At 42.9% G+C, this 17,637-nt stretch overlaps 1 protein-coding gene across 4 annotated transcripts in view; it reads left to right on the forward strand.

Annotated features, from left to right (window-relative positions):
• Positions 1-17,637, forward strand: part of Lima1 (LIM domain and actin binding 1) — a 119,619-nt gene that overhangs the window by 76,999 nt on the left and 24,983 nt on the right. For all 4 annotated transcript variants that reach the window (XM_048364653.1, XM_048364666.1, XM_048364658.1 and 1 more), the window contains exons 5-6: positions 14,419-14,500; positions 16,393-16,538. In XM_048364653.1, coding sequence (XP_048220610.1) covers positions 14,419-14,500; positions 16,393-16,538 — 228 coding nt within the window. The remainder of the gene's footprint in view (positions 1-14,418; positions 14,501-16,392; positions 16,539-17,637) is intronic.

Here is a 17,637-nt window from a genome sequence, read left to right on the forward strand (position 1 = left end):
CTCCTCTCTCGCTTGAACTCAGAGCTCTGGTATTGTCCCTTTCCCTTAGCATTTTTGCTTAAGGCTAGTGCTTGAACCTCAGCTCACTTTCTGACTTGCTAGTGGCTTCTGTCAGGTCCACCTTGGAAGGCCTCATTCAGGTGCCCCCTCCCTCCTCTTGGTTAAGTCTCCTAGTATTTGCTTTACCTAGGTAACTGAAACACCTGGAGGCAATTACTGCCCCCTTCTCTGAGGTCACATCCTGGACCGCCCCTGGCCATGCCCTCCCTCAGACCGTAGGACATTCTGAGATCACATCCTCATCTGGTGTGGCCACACCTTCTTTCTGCTCCTGCCCTAAAAAAGGCGGGGAGGGGAGGGCTGCAGGTCGGGGCCCCTTAGGCCCTTCGGCTCCACCTGCCTGGGGCAGGCAGTTTGGAAAATAAACTTCTCTTTCCTGCCTGAATACCATGTAGTCTAAATGTAACACATGAAGGGGGGTGAGGGAGAGGTTGAGTCAAGACAGGCAGAATTCCTTTCTGCATTTTTTTCTTTTTCTGAGGACTATTCCCAGTCCTGACAGCCCCTTTTCCGCAGACCCAACTTTTGTGAGACATACTTCTTCCATTTACCATTGCTGGTTCATCTACCACACCATCTCCTCTGACCTAACAGTTTCAAACTTTGGTCCTCACATCTCAGCCTCTTGAGTAGCTGGCATTATAGGCTTGAGCCACTAGTGTCTGGCTTTTCTCTGTCTTTCTTGAGTAGTCTCATCTGTTTCTGTAACTGAGGTAAGTTCTACATCCATATTCTTCTTTTTGCCAGTCCTGGCCCTTGAACTCAGGGCCTGAGCACTATCCCTGGCTTCTTTTTGCTCAAGGCTAGCACTCTGCCACTTGAGCCACAGCGCCACTTCCGGTCATTTTCTATATATGTGGTGCTGAGGAATCGAACCCAGGGCTTCATGTATACGAGGCAAACACTTTACCACTAGGCCATATTCCTAGCCCCTGTATCCAGATTCTAACACTAAACCTTTCTTTTTTGCCAGTCCTGGGGCTTGAACTCAGGGCCTGGGCACAGTCCCTGAGCTTCTTTTACCCAAGGCTAGCACTCTACCACTTGCGGCTTTTTCTGTTTATGTGGTACTGAGGAATCAAACCCAGGGCTTCACAGCATGCTAGGCAAGCACTCTACCATTAAGCCACATTGCCAGCCCTAACACTAAACTCTTAATCAAGGCTTCAGCCTTTGCTATATTGTCTGCCAGATGAGACAACTCTTTGCGAATATCCTTAGGTCCTCAGATTCAAGAAGACTAAAAAGAATTCTTATATTTACAGCTAAAATAGCTTCTGTCCTTTGTGTTTCTTTTCTCAAGTAAAAAAATGAACTTATTGGGGAAGTTCCAGATGGACTAGTCCCAGTTTTCAGAAAAGCATACAACATAGAACAGGACAGTAGCACAGAGACTTACTTCTAGAGGATTCCAACAAACCAATTGAGCTCCAATGGAGAGCTGAGTTGGGACACCATGGGGACAACAAACACAAGACTCGAACATGGGGCATAGCATAATGGCTCCTGAGATGGCTTGCCTCTAAATAGGGTCAGGCCAGGGGGCTGGGTCACAGGGAGCTCCCAGTTCCAAGCACTTGACAGACAGGTTCAGTAACCTATAGGCCATATGCCCACCCCTGTCTCTTGGGATTCAGGAACTCCCATTACCTGGGGATGGGGCTTCCCTTCCTATAGGAATCCAGGCATGCCCATCAAGAATTGGCATGCTGATTCAGGGGCCTTGGGGCACTATTCTTTACAGGGAGAGGGAATCTTCCCAGGCCTCTGAGCAGAGGGTGCTGGGGAGATAGTGGAGATGGAGTCAGCTTCTGCCCTATTTCACTGGCCAGATCTGACCTCCATATTACATTCCCCCGTGTTTTTTTTTCTTGTACTTAGAAATCAAATTGTCCTTTGTGTTTCTTAAAGCATCACAATTCCAGTTTCCTGATCTGTAAAACCAGAGAGCCAGTTCTCTCTGCCTATCTTCCCTTCTCTGCCTCCCAGTCACTTCCCTAACCCTCTCACGCCTGTAATCCTAGCTACTCAGGAGGCTGAGCTCTGAGCATAGCAGTTCAAAGCCAGGAAAGTCTGTGAGACTCTTTTTTGCCAGTCCTGGGGCTTGGACTCAGGGCCTGAGCACTGTCCCTGGCTTCTTTTTGCTCAAGGCTAGCACTCTGCCACTTGAGCCACAGCGCCACTTCTGGCCATTTTCTACATATGTGGTGCTGGGGAATGGAACCCAGGGCTTCATGTATATGAGGCAAGCATTCTTGCCACTAGGCCATATTCCCAGCCCTGTGAGACTCTTGTCTCCAGTTAACCACCAGAAAACTGGAAGTGGCACTGAGGCTCAAATGATAGAGTACTAGCCTTGAGCTGAAGAGCTCAGGGACAGCACCCAGGCCCAGAGTTCAAGCCCCAGGAACAACAACAACAAAAATTACCCTTTAAACAACACCTAGTATGGGCCATTCTTTCATGTTCAACATCTAGTTCCATGATAAGGACTTGATCAAAACCCAGGGCCATTTCAACCTTGCAGTTCTCCTTCATTAGCCTCCCAAGAACTGGGGTTACAGATGTGTACCACTATGCACAGTTTGATCAGAAACCTGATGCTTCAAAATTTAGCCATATATATTTTGTTGTGGGGCTTGAACTCAGGGCCTGCCACTGTCCCTAAGCTTTTTTTTCTCTAGGCTAGCATTTTACCACTCTCTGCCATGGCTCCACCTCTGGTTTTTAGATGGTTAATTGAAGATAAGAGTCTCAGACTTTTCTGCCCAGACTGGGTTCAAACTAAGATCCTCAGATCCCAGCTTCCTGAATAGCTAGGATTACAGGCATGAGCCACCAACACCTGGCTACCTATATTTAATATTGAGTTCACAGCCTAAGTTCAACTTACTTCTGTAGTCTCATAGACAATTTTATATTCAAACCATGGATTATTTCTTATCCTCTAAATTTCATGTCCATCCTTTTGACTCTTATTCTTCAAAGTCTATCAATACTATGAGGTTTACCTCAGCTTCTCCTAGATCAACTTAAGCAATTTGGGTCAGGGTGGGGGATACTAGGAAGTTGAACCCAGGCACTAAGCAAGTGATTTGCTACTTGAACCTATGCCCCACAACTCTTCTTTTTACTTTCTTCTGAATCATATTTTTCTTTCTTTAATAGTTACACATGAACTTGTACACTCTCCAGTCTTTAATTCCTTTCAAGTGAAGTAGTTTTTATCTCCCAGTGGTCAGCACAGTGACTTGGCTCTTAGTGTTTAGTAAAAGGAAGAAAAGAAACTTACCAATAATCTGAACTGATTAAAAGCTATCAGTCGGGCTGGGAATATGGCCTAGTGGCAAGAGCGCTTGCCTTGTATACATGAAGTCCTGGGTTCAATTCCCCAGCACCACATATATAGAAAGCGTCCGAAAGTGGTGCTGTGGCTCAAGTGGCAGAGTGCTAGCCTTGAGCAAAAATAAGCCAGGGACAGTGCTCAGGCCCTGAGTCCAAGGCCCAGGACTGGCAAAAAAATAAAATAAAATAAAAGCTATCGGTCACCTGTTCTCTACCTTTGATGAGTAGGGAGGTTGTTCAGGTCTGGTGCTTTAGTTCAATGTGATGATTCTGATTACTATTAGTTAAATAAGGTAATGTAACCTGTAATTATTACTAGGAAAAAGAAATATCACAAGGACTATACTGAATACAATTTATCCTGATTTCTTGTGTATGTATATTTCAGTTTTAGTAGCAGAGGCAGCTATTCTGGGCATCCTTTTAGGAAAAAAAATTATCTACGAGGCTTGGCTCAATTTGTAGACCAAATATTTGTTTGGTATATTGCTACCTATTTGCTTGGTATATTTCCTACACACTTACAGTATGGTCTTTTCCTTTAGTTAAGATTAAAGCTAGTTGGGCGCTGATGGCTCACACCTGTAATCCTATCTACTCTGGAGGCTGAGTTGTGAGGATTGTGGTGCAAAGCCAGACTGGGCAGGAAAGTCTGTGAAGCACTTATCTCCAATTAACCACCAGAAAACAGGAAGTACACTGTGGCTCAAGAGGTAGAGTGCTAGCCTTGAGCTAAAGAACTCTAAGACAGTGCCCAAGCCCAGAGTTCAAGCCCCAAGACTGACCAAAAAAAAAAAAACAAACAAAAAAAACAAAAACAGATTAAAGCTATTCAATTACAGTGTAAGTAAATAAGGCTAGAATGTGGCTAGTACTTGACTGACCCATTCTCTTTCTCTCTCTTTCTCCCTCTCCCTCACTCTTTCCTCTTAACTTTGTTTTACTTTGCTTTTCACTTTTTCTTCTCTTTTCTTCCCTCTCTCACCCCCTATCTTTTTCCTTCCCTCATATCTCCCTCCCTCTCTCCCTTTTTTCCTCTCCTTCCTTCCCTCAGAACTTGGAGCTTTCTTGTTTGCTCCAATAGCCTCAAACCACTATCCTCCAGATCTCATCATCCTGTAGGCATGAGCCATCAGTACCCAGTTTCACTTTGTTCTGTTTGGTTTTCACTGTTTTCCTCTCTTTCTTTTCCCTCTCTGCCCCAACAACCTGGACTGACAATGAAACCCAGTACCTTGTACTTGTTAGGCAAGTGATGTACCATTGAGCTGCATCCCTGCCCCTATCCACTGATTCTTTCCACAGATGCTGACTACTGCTTCCTTTGTGCAGTAGTTCTTTCTTCTAGGAGAGGAATCAAAGAAAGGAAACAGGAGAGAAGGGAATGCCTCCTTACCAGAACCCTAAAACATATAAGTACAGTGTCATCCTTTGGGTACTCACCAATGATAGGATGTAGTAATGAGAACTCTGTCTCTCATTGTCTACAACTTCAGTTATGCCCCTGCCCAAGTTTTATTTACTCTGTATTATTGTGCCAGTCTTAGGGGTTGAACTCAGGACCTGGATGCTGTCCCCGAGCTTTTTTTGCTCAGGGTTAGTGTTTTGCCACTTCAGCCACACTGTACTTTCAGCTTTTTGGTGATTAACTGAAGATAAGACTCTCACAGATTTGCTTGACTTATAACTGTGATCCTTAGAACTCATCCTTCTGAGTGGCTAGGATTACAGGCATGAGCCACCAGGGTCCCTGGCTCTTTATTTACGTTTTTTTTTTTTTTTTGGTGTGTGTGGGTGAGTGTGTGTGTGTGTGTGTGTGTGTGTGTGTGTGTGTGTGTGCGCGCGCGCCAATCCTGGGGCTTGAACTCAGGGCCTGGGCTCTGTCCCCAAGTCTGTGCTCAAGGCTGGTGCTCTACCACTTCCACCTTTTTCTGTTTATGTGGTACTGAGGAAAGGAACCCAGGCTTCATGCATGCTGGGCAAGCACTCTACAACTAAGCCACATTCCCAGTCCTTCCTTATTTACTCTTTTTTTTTTTTTTGCCAGTCCTGGGGCTTGGACTCAAGGCCTGAGCACTGTCCCTGGCTTCTTTTTGCTCAAGGCTAGCACTCTGCCACTTGAGTCACAGCGCCACTTCTGGCCATTTTCTGTATATGTGGTGCTGGGGAATCAAACCCAGGGCCTCATGTATATGAAGCAGGCACTCTTGCCACTAGGCCATATCCCCAGCCCCTTATTTACTCTTAATATCCCTGAATGATCTTTAGAATTTATGTTAAAAATAAATGATACATCCATGTTTAAAGGTGTCAGTCAAGGAACTCTGATATTTTCCACAATTTCTTGCTCTGAATGGCTGTTCTTGATATGTCAGAGAGACTGGTCATCTCTTCTCTGCAGTAAAATGTGTTGAAAGGCAATGTCAGGAACTAGAACATTCTCTAAGCAGTGTTGGCATGTTAGTAGGGGGGTGGGGTGGCCACGAAAGACTTCATCTGCTCCCTAAATATCACCATCTTTGCTTCCTGCTATTAGATTCATTCCTTCTTTAGACCAAGTAAGTGTGTATCCAGATGATTATATGACAGAGGCATTTTCTCCAGCCTTTGCTTCCTGCTATTAGATTCACTCCTTCTTTAGACCAAGTAAGTGTGTATCCAGATGATTATATGACAGAGGCATTTTCTCCAGCCTTCTAACTCATTGACAAGTTAAAATGAAGGAGAGGGCTAGGGATATGGCCTAGTGACATGAGGCCCTGGGTTCGATTCCCCAGCACCACATATACAGAAAATGGCCAGAAGTGGTACTGTGGCTCAAGTGGCAGAGTGCTAGCCTTGAGCAAAAAGAAACCAGGGACAGTGCTCAGGCCCTGAGTCCAAGCCCCAGGACTGGCCAAAAAAAAAAGAAGGAGAAATCCCCATCAAGATCATTGACATGAACTGGGCATGATGGCACATGATTATAACCCTAGCTCTTCAAAGGTAGGAGGATTATGGTCTTGGGCCAGCCCTGGAAAAGCAAGAGACCCTATCTGAGAAAAGGTAAAATGCATGGGGGTTTGGATCAGGTAGTAGAGTGCTGCCCTGGTAAACATGAAGTCCTGAGTTCTAACTCCAAATAAAACATAAAAAATAAGATAACATGTAGATCTTAGAATTATAGGGTGTGTTTTTGTTTTGGTGTGTGTATATGTAGAAGGCTGTAGGGGGAGTATGATTGTGGTGCTGGTACTGGGGCTTGAGCTTAAGCCCTCAAGCTCTTGCTTAGGGTTTTTCCACTTATAGGTGGTGCTCTAGTCTCTCAGATTTGTGTGCCTGACTTGGCTTCAAACCTTGCTTCTCAGATCCCAGCCTCCTAAGTAGCTAGAATTAAAGGTGTGAGTCATCATTGCCCAGCAATAATTCTTATATTTATTTAGCAAAGATATACAAGACTATATGCACTCTGGTGACATGAGCCACTGGCACTTGTCTTATATTTGGGCTTTTTGTGTGTGTGTTTTTGCTTAAAGCTAGCACTCCATCACTTGAACCACAGCTCCACTTCCAGATATTCAATGCTTAGTTGGAGATAAGAGTCTCAGGGGCTTTTCTGTCTGGGCTGGCTTCTAACTATGATCCTCAGATCTCAGCCTCCTAAGTACCTAAGGTTATAGTTGTAAGACACCAGAACTTGGCATTATATGAGCTTTTTAAACATACATAAAAAGAAAAAGCCTGAGTGGCCCTGTGGCTTAGTGGTAGAGTGCTAGCCTTGAGCAAAAGCAGCTCAGGGACAGTACCCAGGCCCTGTGTTCAAGCCCCAGGACTGGCAGAGAGAGAGAGAGAGAGAGAGAAAGAGAGAGAGAGAGAGATTATTCCATCTTAACTGTTCTCAGTGAGAACATTGCAATCTCACATTTTAAGAAAGAAATAGTTGGGGCTAGAGAAGTTAACTGATATATCCAATGAAGTAGCTAATCAATACCAGGACAAGGGTTGAATTTTGTAGTAACCCATAACACTATCTTCATGGATATTACAGTAACTATTATTTAGAAACAACAGGCCATGGTGGCCTTCCTTATCTTTAAAATCAAAGGGAGGGTTGGGATGTGGCTTAGTGTTAAGAGTGCTTGCCTAGCATGTATGAAGCCCTGGGTTCAATTCCTCAGTACCACATAAACAGTAAAAGTTGGAAGTGGCACTGTGGCTAAGTGGTAGAGCACTAGCCTTGAGCACAGAGAGGCTTAGGGACAGTGCCAAGGCCCTGAGTTCAAGCCTCTGGACTGGCCAAAAAAAAAAAAAAAGTGAGAAAACTGGAAGAAATTGAAAGCATGTTAACAGCTGTATCCTCAGACATAAGCTATCCATTGTCTTACATTTTATATTTAAATAAATGAAAGATACCAGGGAAACTGAGTGAAGAAGTTCAAACTAAAATTATAGAATTAGAAGCTTGTGGATTTGGAAACTTGAAATAGCTGTCTGAACAATAACATACACAGAGAGGGAGCGAAGTTGAGAGAGAAGAGAGGGAGGGAGAGAGAGAGACAGGTCTATCCAGAAGAAGAAAAGCCAAGTAAGCTAGGCATTGGTAACTCATACCTATAATCCTAGCTACTCAGTAGGCTGAGATATGAGAATCATGAGTCAAAGCCAGCCCAGTCAGGAAAGTCCCTGAGATTCTTATCTTCAATTAACTATCTACATAGTTTTTAAGTTGTTGTAGTCACTGTCTTTTTTGTTTGTTTGTTTGTTTTTGCCAATCCTGGACCTTGGACTCAGGGCCTGAGCACTGTCCCTGCCTTCTTTTTTGCTCAAGGCTAGCACTCTGCCACTTAAGCCACAGCACCACTTCTGGCCATTTTCTGTATATGTGGTGCTAAGGAATTGAACCCAGGGCTTCATGGATACGAGGCAAGCACTCTTGCCACTCTTGTCATATCCCCAGCCCTGGTTTTGTTTTTATTTTTTGTTGGTTGTGGGGTTTGAACTCAGGACCTGAGAGCTGTCTCTGAGCCTCTTTGTGCTCAAGGCTAGTGCTCTACCACTTGAGCTACAGCATCACTTCTGGTTTTTGAGTGGTTAATTGGAGAGACAAGTCACACTGGGACTTTAATGCTTGGGCTGGCTTCCAACTGAGTTCCTCAGACCTCAGCCCCCTAAGTAGCTAGGATTATAGGCATGTTGGCTCTCTATGTCTTTGTTACATAGACCTACATATCTTCCTTGTTGGTAGTTGGTGTAGTTATTCTTTAATGGAAGTATATTTCACTAAACTGTTTAATCACCCTCCAATAATTTGGTTCTTTTCTAGCTTAATAGAAAAACTCTAGGGCTGGGAATATGGCCTAGTGGTAAAGTGCTCATCTCGTATACATAAAGCTCTGGGTTCAATTCCTCAGCACCACATATATAGAAAAAGCCAAAAGTGGCACTGTGGCTCAAGTGGTAGAGTGCTAACCTTGAGAAAAAGAAGCCAGGAACAGTGCTCAGGCCCTGAGTTCAAGCCCCAGGACTGACAAAAAACAAACAAAAAAGAAAAACTCTAATGTCTTGGCAGAAATCTTTTCTTTTCCTTTTTTAAAAATTTTATTTGGTCTATATTACTCATATAATAGTATCACAGATAAAATTCTTCTTACTTATTTTCAGCTTGTTCTCAAAGAATAAACTTTTATAGCACAATCTGGGCACATATTCCTGAAAGCTTTAGCAACAATTAATTTTATCTATTTTTTAGGGGGGGGGGGAGGTTGTGGGGCTTGAACTCAGGGCCTGGATGCTTCCCTGAGCTTTTATGCTCAAGGTTAGCACTCTACCACTTTGAGCCACAGCTCCATTTCTGGTTTTTTGGTGGTTAACTGGAGATAGGAGTCTCTTGGGCAGGGACTTTCCTCTCCAGGCTGGTGAGTCACAGTCTTCAAATCTCAGCTTCGTAAGTAGCTAGGATTACAGGCATGAGCCACTGGCACCAAGCTAATTTTATCATTTTCTATTGACTTAATACATATGAAGTATTACCAATTCCTTTTCTACTAATTGTAAGACTAACAAACTTTTTCCCCCCTGTCCTGGGGCCTGAACTCAGGGCCTGAGCACTGTCACTGGCTTCTTTTTGCTCAAGGGTAGCACTCTACCACTTGAGCCACAATGCCACTTCTGGTTTTTTTCTATATATGTGGTGCTGAGGAACTGAACTCAGGGCTTCATGTATATGAGGAAAGTACTCTACCACTAGGCCATATTCCCAGCCCTTACAAACAATTTTTGTTGGACAATGGGGAAAATAGAGAGAAATTCTACCACTTTTAGATAAGTCCTCATTTTGTGTGTATTGTCATGTAACTAAGCTATTTTTTTCCTAACAGAGTCCCTAAGAAAGGACTTTTTTTTTCTTTTTTTTTTTTTTGCCAGTCCTGGGCCTTGGACTCAGGGCCTGAGCACTGTTCCTGGCTTCTTTTTGCTCAAGGCCAGCACTCTACCACTTGAGCCACAGCGCCACTTCTGGCCATTTTCTATATATGGGGTGCTGGGGAATCGAACCCAGGGCTTCTTGTTTATGCGGCAAGCACTCCTGCCACTAGTCCATATTCCCAGCCCCAAAAGGACATTTTTACCTCTTAATACTTTATGAAAACTAAGGCTGTACCCCATGATTTCTATGCATACACAGTTCAGCAGATCCCTAAAAGTTGCCTCCTTCCTTTCTTCCTTCACTATGGAAAGATGAGAATCTGAAGGAAGATTAGAGTTGGGAAAGTTGAAAGAATGAATGAGTGAGAATCAGCTTTAAAGAAAATTTTTCTAGAAAGTAAGCATAGCAGGGATAGAAAACCTACAGATTAATGGGTATATGTTGGTGTGTTTGGTTTGTGGATTCACAGAAACTATGTAAGAGGCTTTCACATTAATGCATGTTGCAGTCAGCTGACAGGAAGGAAGACTTGTGGGGTAGAGTAAGGCCAAGCCCTAGGAAATTCCAGAAAGTTTTAGAATATCTTTTCTGTCTTTTTTTTTGACAGATTATGATAATTAAGGGCTCCTCAAATTTCTCAGTAAAAAGAGCTCAATTGAGACATGTCTGCCACCCAAGTGTGTGTGCATGCACATAGGCACGCATACGCATACTTCTTTCGTTTTGGCCTTGTTTTTCCTCCCTTAAGAAATATTTAGAGGAAACCCATCCTTCTTCCTGAACCTCAGATTGCTAGTTCCAAATTGTGGAACATAAAGTTAATCTTAATTGCATATGAGATAATGTTACTCTGAGAGTGGAAAGGTATTGAAAGTAATACCCAGTGCTTAACCTGTGATCTCAAGAAAACTGCTTCTTCTTAGAGATGTACTTCTCCTGAAAACTAGGCAGCATAATTCTGACTCCCAGAGACACTTCTCCCTGCCTGTTTTCCTTGTAATCGGATGACCTTGCTCATTCAGTTTTTACTTTTTATGTGGGAAAGATGGGGCACAGTCTCCCTATGTAACTGAGGCTGACCTTGAACTTCTGCTTCTGCTTCCCAGGTGATGGGATTACAGTTGTATACCACTACATCCAGCCCATTTATATTTTTTTAGATCTGGAAAGAAAATAATTCGGGCTGGGAATATGGCCTGGTGGCAAGAGTGCTTGCCTCCTGCACATGAAGCTCTCGGTTCGATCCCTAGCACCACATATATGGAAAACGGCCAGAAGGGGCGCTGTGGCTCAGGTGGCAGAGTGCTAGCCTTGAGCCGGAAGAAGCCAGGGACAGTGCTCAGGCCCTGAGTCCAAGGCCCAGGACTGGCAAAAAAAAAAAAAAAATTCACTGTACAGTAGGGATTAGATTCCCTCTCCCTCTCCCGGGGCTTGAACTCAGAGCCTGAGTGTTGTCCCTTTTTTTGGTTGGTCATGGGGCTTGAACTGTGGACCTGGGTGCTGTCCCTGAGCTCTTCAGCTCATGGCTAGCCCTCTACCACCTGAGCCACTGCATTACTTCTGGATTTCTGGTGGTTAATTGGAGATAAGAGTCTCACAGGCTTTCTTGCTTGGGCTGGCTTTGTACTGAGATCCTCAGATCTCAGCTTCCTGAATAGCTAGGATTACAGGCGTGAGCCACTGGCACCCCACATCCCTGTTTTTTTGCTCAAAATTGGTGCTCTACCATTGGAGCCACAGCTCTGTTTCCAGCCTTTTTGTTACTGGCAAGAGTTTCACAGAGGGGCTGGGGATATGGCCTGGTGGCAAGAATGCTTGCCTTGTATACGTGAAGCCGTGGGTTCAATTCCCCAGCAGCACATATACAGAAAATGGCCAGAAATGGCGCTGTGGCTCAAGTGGAAGAAAAAAAAAAAAAAAAGCCAGGGACAGTGCTCAGGCCCTGAGTCCAAGCCCCAGAACTGGCAAAAAAAAAAAAAGAGATTCACAGAACCAGGCACCAAGAGCGCCTAGGCTCAGAGTTCAAGCCCCATGGCTGACAAAAAAAAAAAAAAAAAAAAAAAAAGTGTCACAGTAGCCGGGTGCCAGTGGCTTATGCCTGTAATCCTAGCTACCAGGAGGCTGAGATCTGAGCATCATGGTTCAAAGTCAGCTGTACAGAAAAGTCCCCGCGAGACTCATATCTCCAGGTAGCCACTCAAAAACCAGAAATGGAGCTGTGGCTCAAAGTAATAGAACACCAGCCTTGAGCAAAAGAGCTAAGGGATAGTGCCTAGGCTATGATTTTAAGCCCCAGGACCTGTGTGCACGCACACACACACACACACACACACACACACACACACACACACACACAACCACTAAGTGTTTTGCTCTTATCTTTTATTATACTTGCTTTCAGGTATCATTTCTACTTTATTTAACTGGAAGTAGAGATTTGAATGATAGAATTTGCTCAAGGGCTGTTATTATACATTTAATAATCCCTCTGTACTATGCTTGGTAATAGTCTGTAACCCTAATTGGCTCACTCTTTAGTTACACATCTAGTCCTATGAATTATAATTTGTAACTTTAATTAGGGTTCACTCAAGATATCAGAGAAAAAATATACAGATTTCCAAGAATCACAGAATACTGTATTCAAAAAATCTGTTCCAGGGGCTGGGAATGTGGCTCAGTGGTAGAGTACTTGCTTAGCATGCACAAACCTCAGTACCACATAAATAGAAAAAGCACCAAAAAAGCACCAAAATGGTACTGTGGCTCAAGTGGTAGAGTGCTAGCCTTGAGCAAAAAGAAGCTCAGAGACAGTGCCTAGGCCCTGAATTCAAGCCCCAAGACTGACAAAAAAAAAATCTGTACCAGCTGAATATGGTGGTCCACACATGTAAGCCTGTCACTGCATGGTGAGACTTTGTCTCCAGTACAAAAGCAGTCAAGATCTGGACATTTAGCTCAGTAGTAAAGTGCCTAGCATGCGCAATCTCTTGAGTTTGATCCCCAGCATCACACACACTCATACACACACATGCCATACACCCATATACATTCTCTGTATAATATTCTTCTATAAAAATCCTGAAAGTAGCCTTGAGAACACAGAAGGACATTTGTATAGGAGAAATAGGCAGACTTCGTGTTGATTACACTGAGTCTTCAAGGAGCAGGCATTGCTAGACAGCAGGAAGGGCACATATGTAATCTGGGCAGAGGAAACCTCTTCGACAATATCATGGTCCTCAGAGTAGTTTTCTTTTTTTGTAATGTGGGGATGAGGAAGAGGACACCTAGAGGGGAGTGTGCATCTAGAACAGGTTTTCTGTAACATTCAGTTGAATTCAAGGAGCGAGTGGGAATTTTGAAAGAATTTTAAACAGGGAGTTCTATAATAGTCCAGGGAAAAGATGATGGAGAACAAGAGTCAAAGCAGTAGCAGTAGGGGTGAAATGAGATGGAGAAGGGTCTTGGCAATTTGGAGGACATGTCATTGTCATCTGTGATATGAAGATTCCCTGTAGTGACAATTGAAATGCAATGCTTGCTGGTGAGGCAATGGCCAGGAAAAAAGAGCATTACCTGTATAGAGTTACTTGTTTGTTTCAAGGTACTTGTGAATATGTTATGAGTACATTAGCTAAATTAATAAGCATTAGAAGATCACAAGAGAGCTGGTAAAAAAAAAAAAAAAGAAATTCAAGACAGGCACAAATGCTCATATCTGTAATCCTAGCTACTCAAGAGGCTGAGATCTGAGGATCAAGGTTCAAAGCCAGCCCAGGCAGGAAAATGAGACTCATATCTCCCATTAACTATCAAAAAACCCAGAAGTGGGGCTGGGGATATGGCCTAGTGGCAAGAGCACTTGCCTCATATACATGAAGCCCTGGGTTCAATTCCCCAGCACCACATATATAGAAAATGGCCAGAAGTGGCACTATGGCTCAAGTGGCAGAGTGCTAGCTTTGAGCAAAAAGAAGCCAGGGACAGTGCTCAGGCCCTCAATCCAAGCCCCAGGACTGGCCAAAAAAAAAAACAACCAGAAGTGAAACTATAGCTAACAAAGCTCAGGGACAGAACCCAGGGCCTGAGTTTCAGTCAAGCCCCACAACCAGAACAAAAATAAACAAATTAATTAAATAAGTACAAACTTAAAGGATATTATCTCATTTTTCCCCTTATGTCAAATAAGCCAAAAATACTAGAAATCTATATTTTTTTTAATTCAGGAGAGTATATCGGGTATGGAAGTACACAACTGCAATCACTTCACTTGGGAAGCTGAGGCAGAAGGATCAAGAGGTTAAAGCCAGCCATATATATATATATATATATATATATATATATATATATATATATATATATATATGGATTACTGCTCTGTATCAAAACAAAGTTGGAATGGGGCTGGGAGTTGTGTGGCTTAGTGGTAAAGTGCTTGTATAGCATATGCAAGGCTCTGAGTTCAATTACTAGCATTGTAAAGAAAAAAGTTCTGTGGAATGTGAAAATCTAAAACCTAATCTCCAAGATTTTATTAATAGAAGACATTTAAACATCATATCAATATTTCCTATCTTCTATTGCCAAGTTATTTGTTTTCTAAACAGATTCCTTGGGCCCAAAGCCGAAAGGCAGGTGGAAGGAAGATCTCTGAAAGCTATTCACTGGATGACTTGGAAATAGGCCCAGGTAAGCAGAGAGTATGTATGTGTGACGTCCTCTAGGGAGCACTCATTAGTAGCAGTGCCTTTTAGACTCAAAGCCAATTATTTTAAAGGAAGAATAACATAAATGCAAAGAAAGTCTTCCTGGGAGTTACTAGCCATCTCCAAATTTCATTATTCTCTATAAATAGCTTTTATTGTACTTTTAATCCATCCTTTCAATAGTAACTTGTACTAACCAAAAGATACCTTTGAGTAGTTATAGCACTTTTGGTTCCACAGTCATCTTAGACTTGAGGGCTTCAACAGATGGGCCATGTCCTTACCAAGATTGGTTATATTAGGGCTGGGGATATGTCTTAGAGGTAGACCCAGTTATATGCAAGGCCCTGAGTTTGATACCTAGAACTACCAAAAAAAGAACTAAAGAAAGAAGAGTGTGTGTGTGTGGGGGGGGGGGGGGGAGTTGGTTAACTTGTATTACTAATGATAACAGAACACCTTGAAAATGGAATTATGTTTTGGGAAAGGAGCATACAAAATATATCACAAAAGAAGGGCTAGGATTGTGGCTTAGTGGTAGAGTGCTTGCCCTGGGTTCGATTCCTCAATACCACATATACAGAAAAAGCCAGAAGTGACCCTGTGGCTCAAGTGGTAGAGTGCTAGCCTTGAGCAAAAAGAAGTTCAGTGACAGTGCCCAGGCCCTGAGCTCATCAAGCCCCAGGACTGGCAAAATAAATAAATAAATAAAAATTAATAAACACAAGAAGATCACTAGGCTTCAGTAGCCAAAAAATTTACAAATATCTCATTTTTTTTCTTCATGTTAAATCAACCAAAATTTAAAGGCATACAGTATTCAATAAGGTTCTCCTTTTAGTGTTAGGAAAATAAGTGAATATTACTGTATAAAAATCAATTACAGGGGCTGGGAATGTGGCTTAGCAGTAGAGTGCTTGCCTAGCATGCATAAAGCCTTGAGTTCAATTCCTTAGCACCACATAAACAGAAAAAGCCAGAAGTGGTAGGGTGCTAGCCTTGAGCAAAAATAAGCCAGGGACAGTGCTCAGGCCCTGAGTCCCAAGCTCCAAGACTGGCAAGAGAAAGAGAGAGAGAGAGAGAGAGAGAGAGAGAGAGAGAGAGAGAGAGAGAGAGTATTTAGGGCCGGGAATATGGCCTAGTCATAGAGTGCTTGTCGAGCATGCATGAAGCCCTGGGTTCGATTACTCAGCACCACATATACAGAAAATGGCCAGAAGTGGCACTGTGGCTCAACTATAGCCAGGCACTGGTAGCTTGTGCCTATAATCCTAAATATTTAGGAGCAAATATTCAGGAAAGTCTATCAGACTCTTATCTCCAATCAACCACCAAAAAGTTAGAAGTGGAGTTATGGCTCACGTGGTAGAGGGCTGGCCTTGAGCAAAGAAGCTCAGGGACAGTGCTCAAGCCCTGAGTTCAAGCTTAAGGATTGGCACCAAAAAAAAAAAAAAAAAGCCAGGTGCTGGTGGATCATGCCTACATGCCTATAATCCCTAATATTTAGGAAGATGAGACTTGAGGATTAATGTTTGAAGCCAACCAAGCAGAAAAAATCTGAAATGTTATGTTCAGTTAACCAGCAAAAAGCCAGAGTAGAAGTGTGGCGCACGTTGTAGAGTGCAGTTGTAAGTGAAAAAGGTAAGCAAGAGTATTAGACCCTGAGTTCAAGCCCTAGTAGTCACACACACACACACACACACACACACACACACACACACACACACACACAGATACCACAAAAGATTCTGTTTTCAGTTTCCTTTCTTATACTTTCAATTTCCATTAGATTACAATAGCCCAGAATTTAGAATCTCAAAACCATTGGAATCTCATTTTACCTTGTAGCAAAACATGTTATTTGTATACTTCCAGGTCACTTGTCATCCTCTGCCTTCTACTCAGAGAAAAATGAGATTAAGCGAAATCTAGAACTCCCACGCCTTTCAGAAACCTCCATAAAGGATCGGATGGCCAAGTATCAAGCTGCTGTGTCCAAACAAAGTTCAACCAACTATACAGTATGTGTTCTGTGTCATTTCTTCATTCATTCCTGGAGCCAGTGGTCATTAGGCACTAGAACTAGGTTATGTCTCTTGGACCCTTATTCCTGAACCCTAACTCTTTCCTGGGACACCTAGCCAGTCTCTCTTCATATAAATCCTACCTTCACTTTATTTATAATCCTTGCTTTCTTCGAGTCATGGCTGTTAGACTATGTTCTCCTAGATAATCCACTTCCCATCCTTTTCCTTTCTTTTTTTATTTTCCTTTTTTTCTCTTGGTGGGGGGTGCCTGTCCTGGTGATTGAATTTAGCCTCTGGGTTCTATCTTTGAGCTTTTTTGCTCAAAGCTAGCATTCTACCACTTGAACCACAGAGCTCTCCTTTTGGTGTTTTGGGCAATTAATTACAGATAAAGAGTTTAAGGAACATGCCTGACTAGGCTGGCAGATCTCAAGTTTCCCTGAGTAGTTAGTATTATAGGTATGATACTACAGATGTGAGCCACCCTCACCTAGCACCCACTTCTTTTTTGCTTGACATTATCACTGATTTTTCCTGGATCTTCCATTTAATTTTTTCTTTGTCATTGTTAAAGAGGTTATACTTTATTAGTTTTCATAGAAATATTTTGGTTTTATGTGTTTGTTTGTTTTTTAGACAGATACTTATATCCCAGGCTGTGTATCTGTAGTCCAGACTACACCCTTTGGAATGCATGACTATTACAGGTTTATAGGCATGGGTTACTATGTCTGGCTTTATTTTTGTTTTTGTGCTGCTTAGGACTGAACCCAAGACTTTACAAAGGCAAGGGAAACACTGCATCCCTGGGCTATGTCATCAGCCTTTATTTTGATTTCTGGGTTGTTTTGATAGTATGCAGGTTTGAACAAGGCCTCTACCACTTGAGCCACACCCGATTCCTTTTTGCTTTAATTATTTTTCATATAGGACCTTGTGTGTTTGCCTAAGCAGGCCTGAACCTCAATCCTCCTATTTATGTCTCCTGCACAGCTGAAATGACAGGTTTACACCACCACCAAGTATTAGGAAGATGAAGTCTAACTTTTGCCAGAGCTGACCTCAAACTGTTAATCCTCCCAATCTCTGCCTC

Source organism: Perognathus longimembris, chromosome 1 (genome assembly GCF_023159225.1).
Source record: "Perognathus longimembris pacificus isolate PPM17 chromosome 1, ASM2315922v1, whole genome shotgun sequence".
NCBI lineage: Eukaryota > Metazoa > Chordata > Mammalia > Rodentia > Heteromyidae > Perognathus > Perognathus longimembris.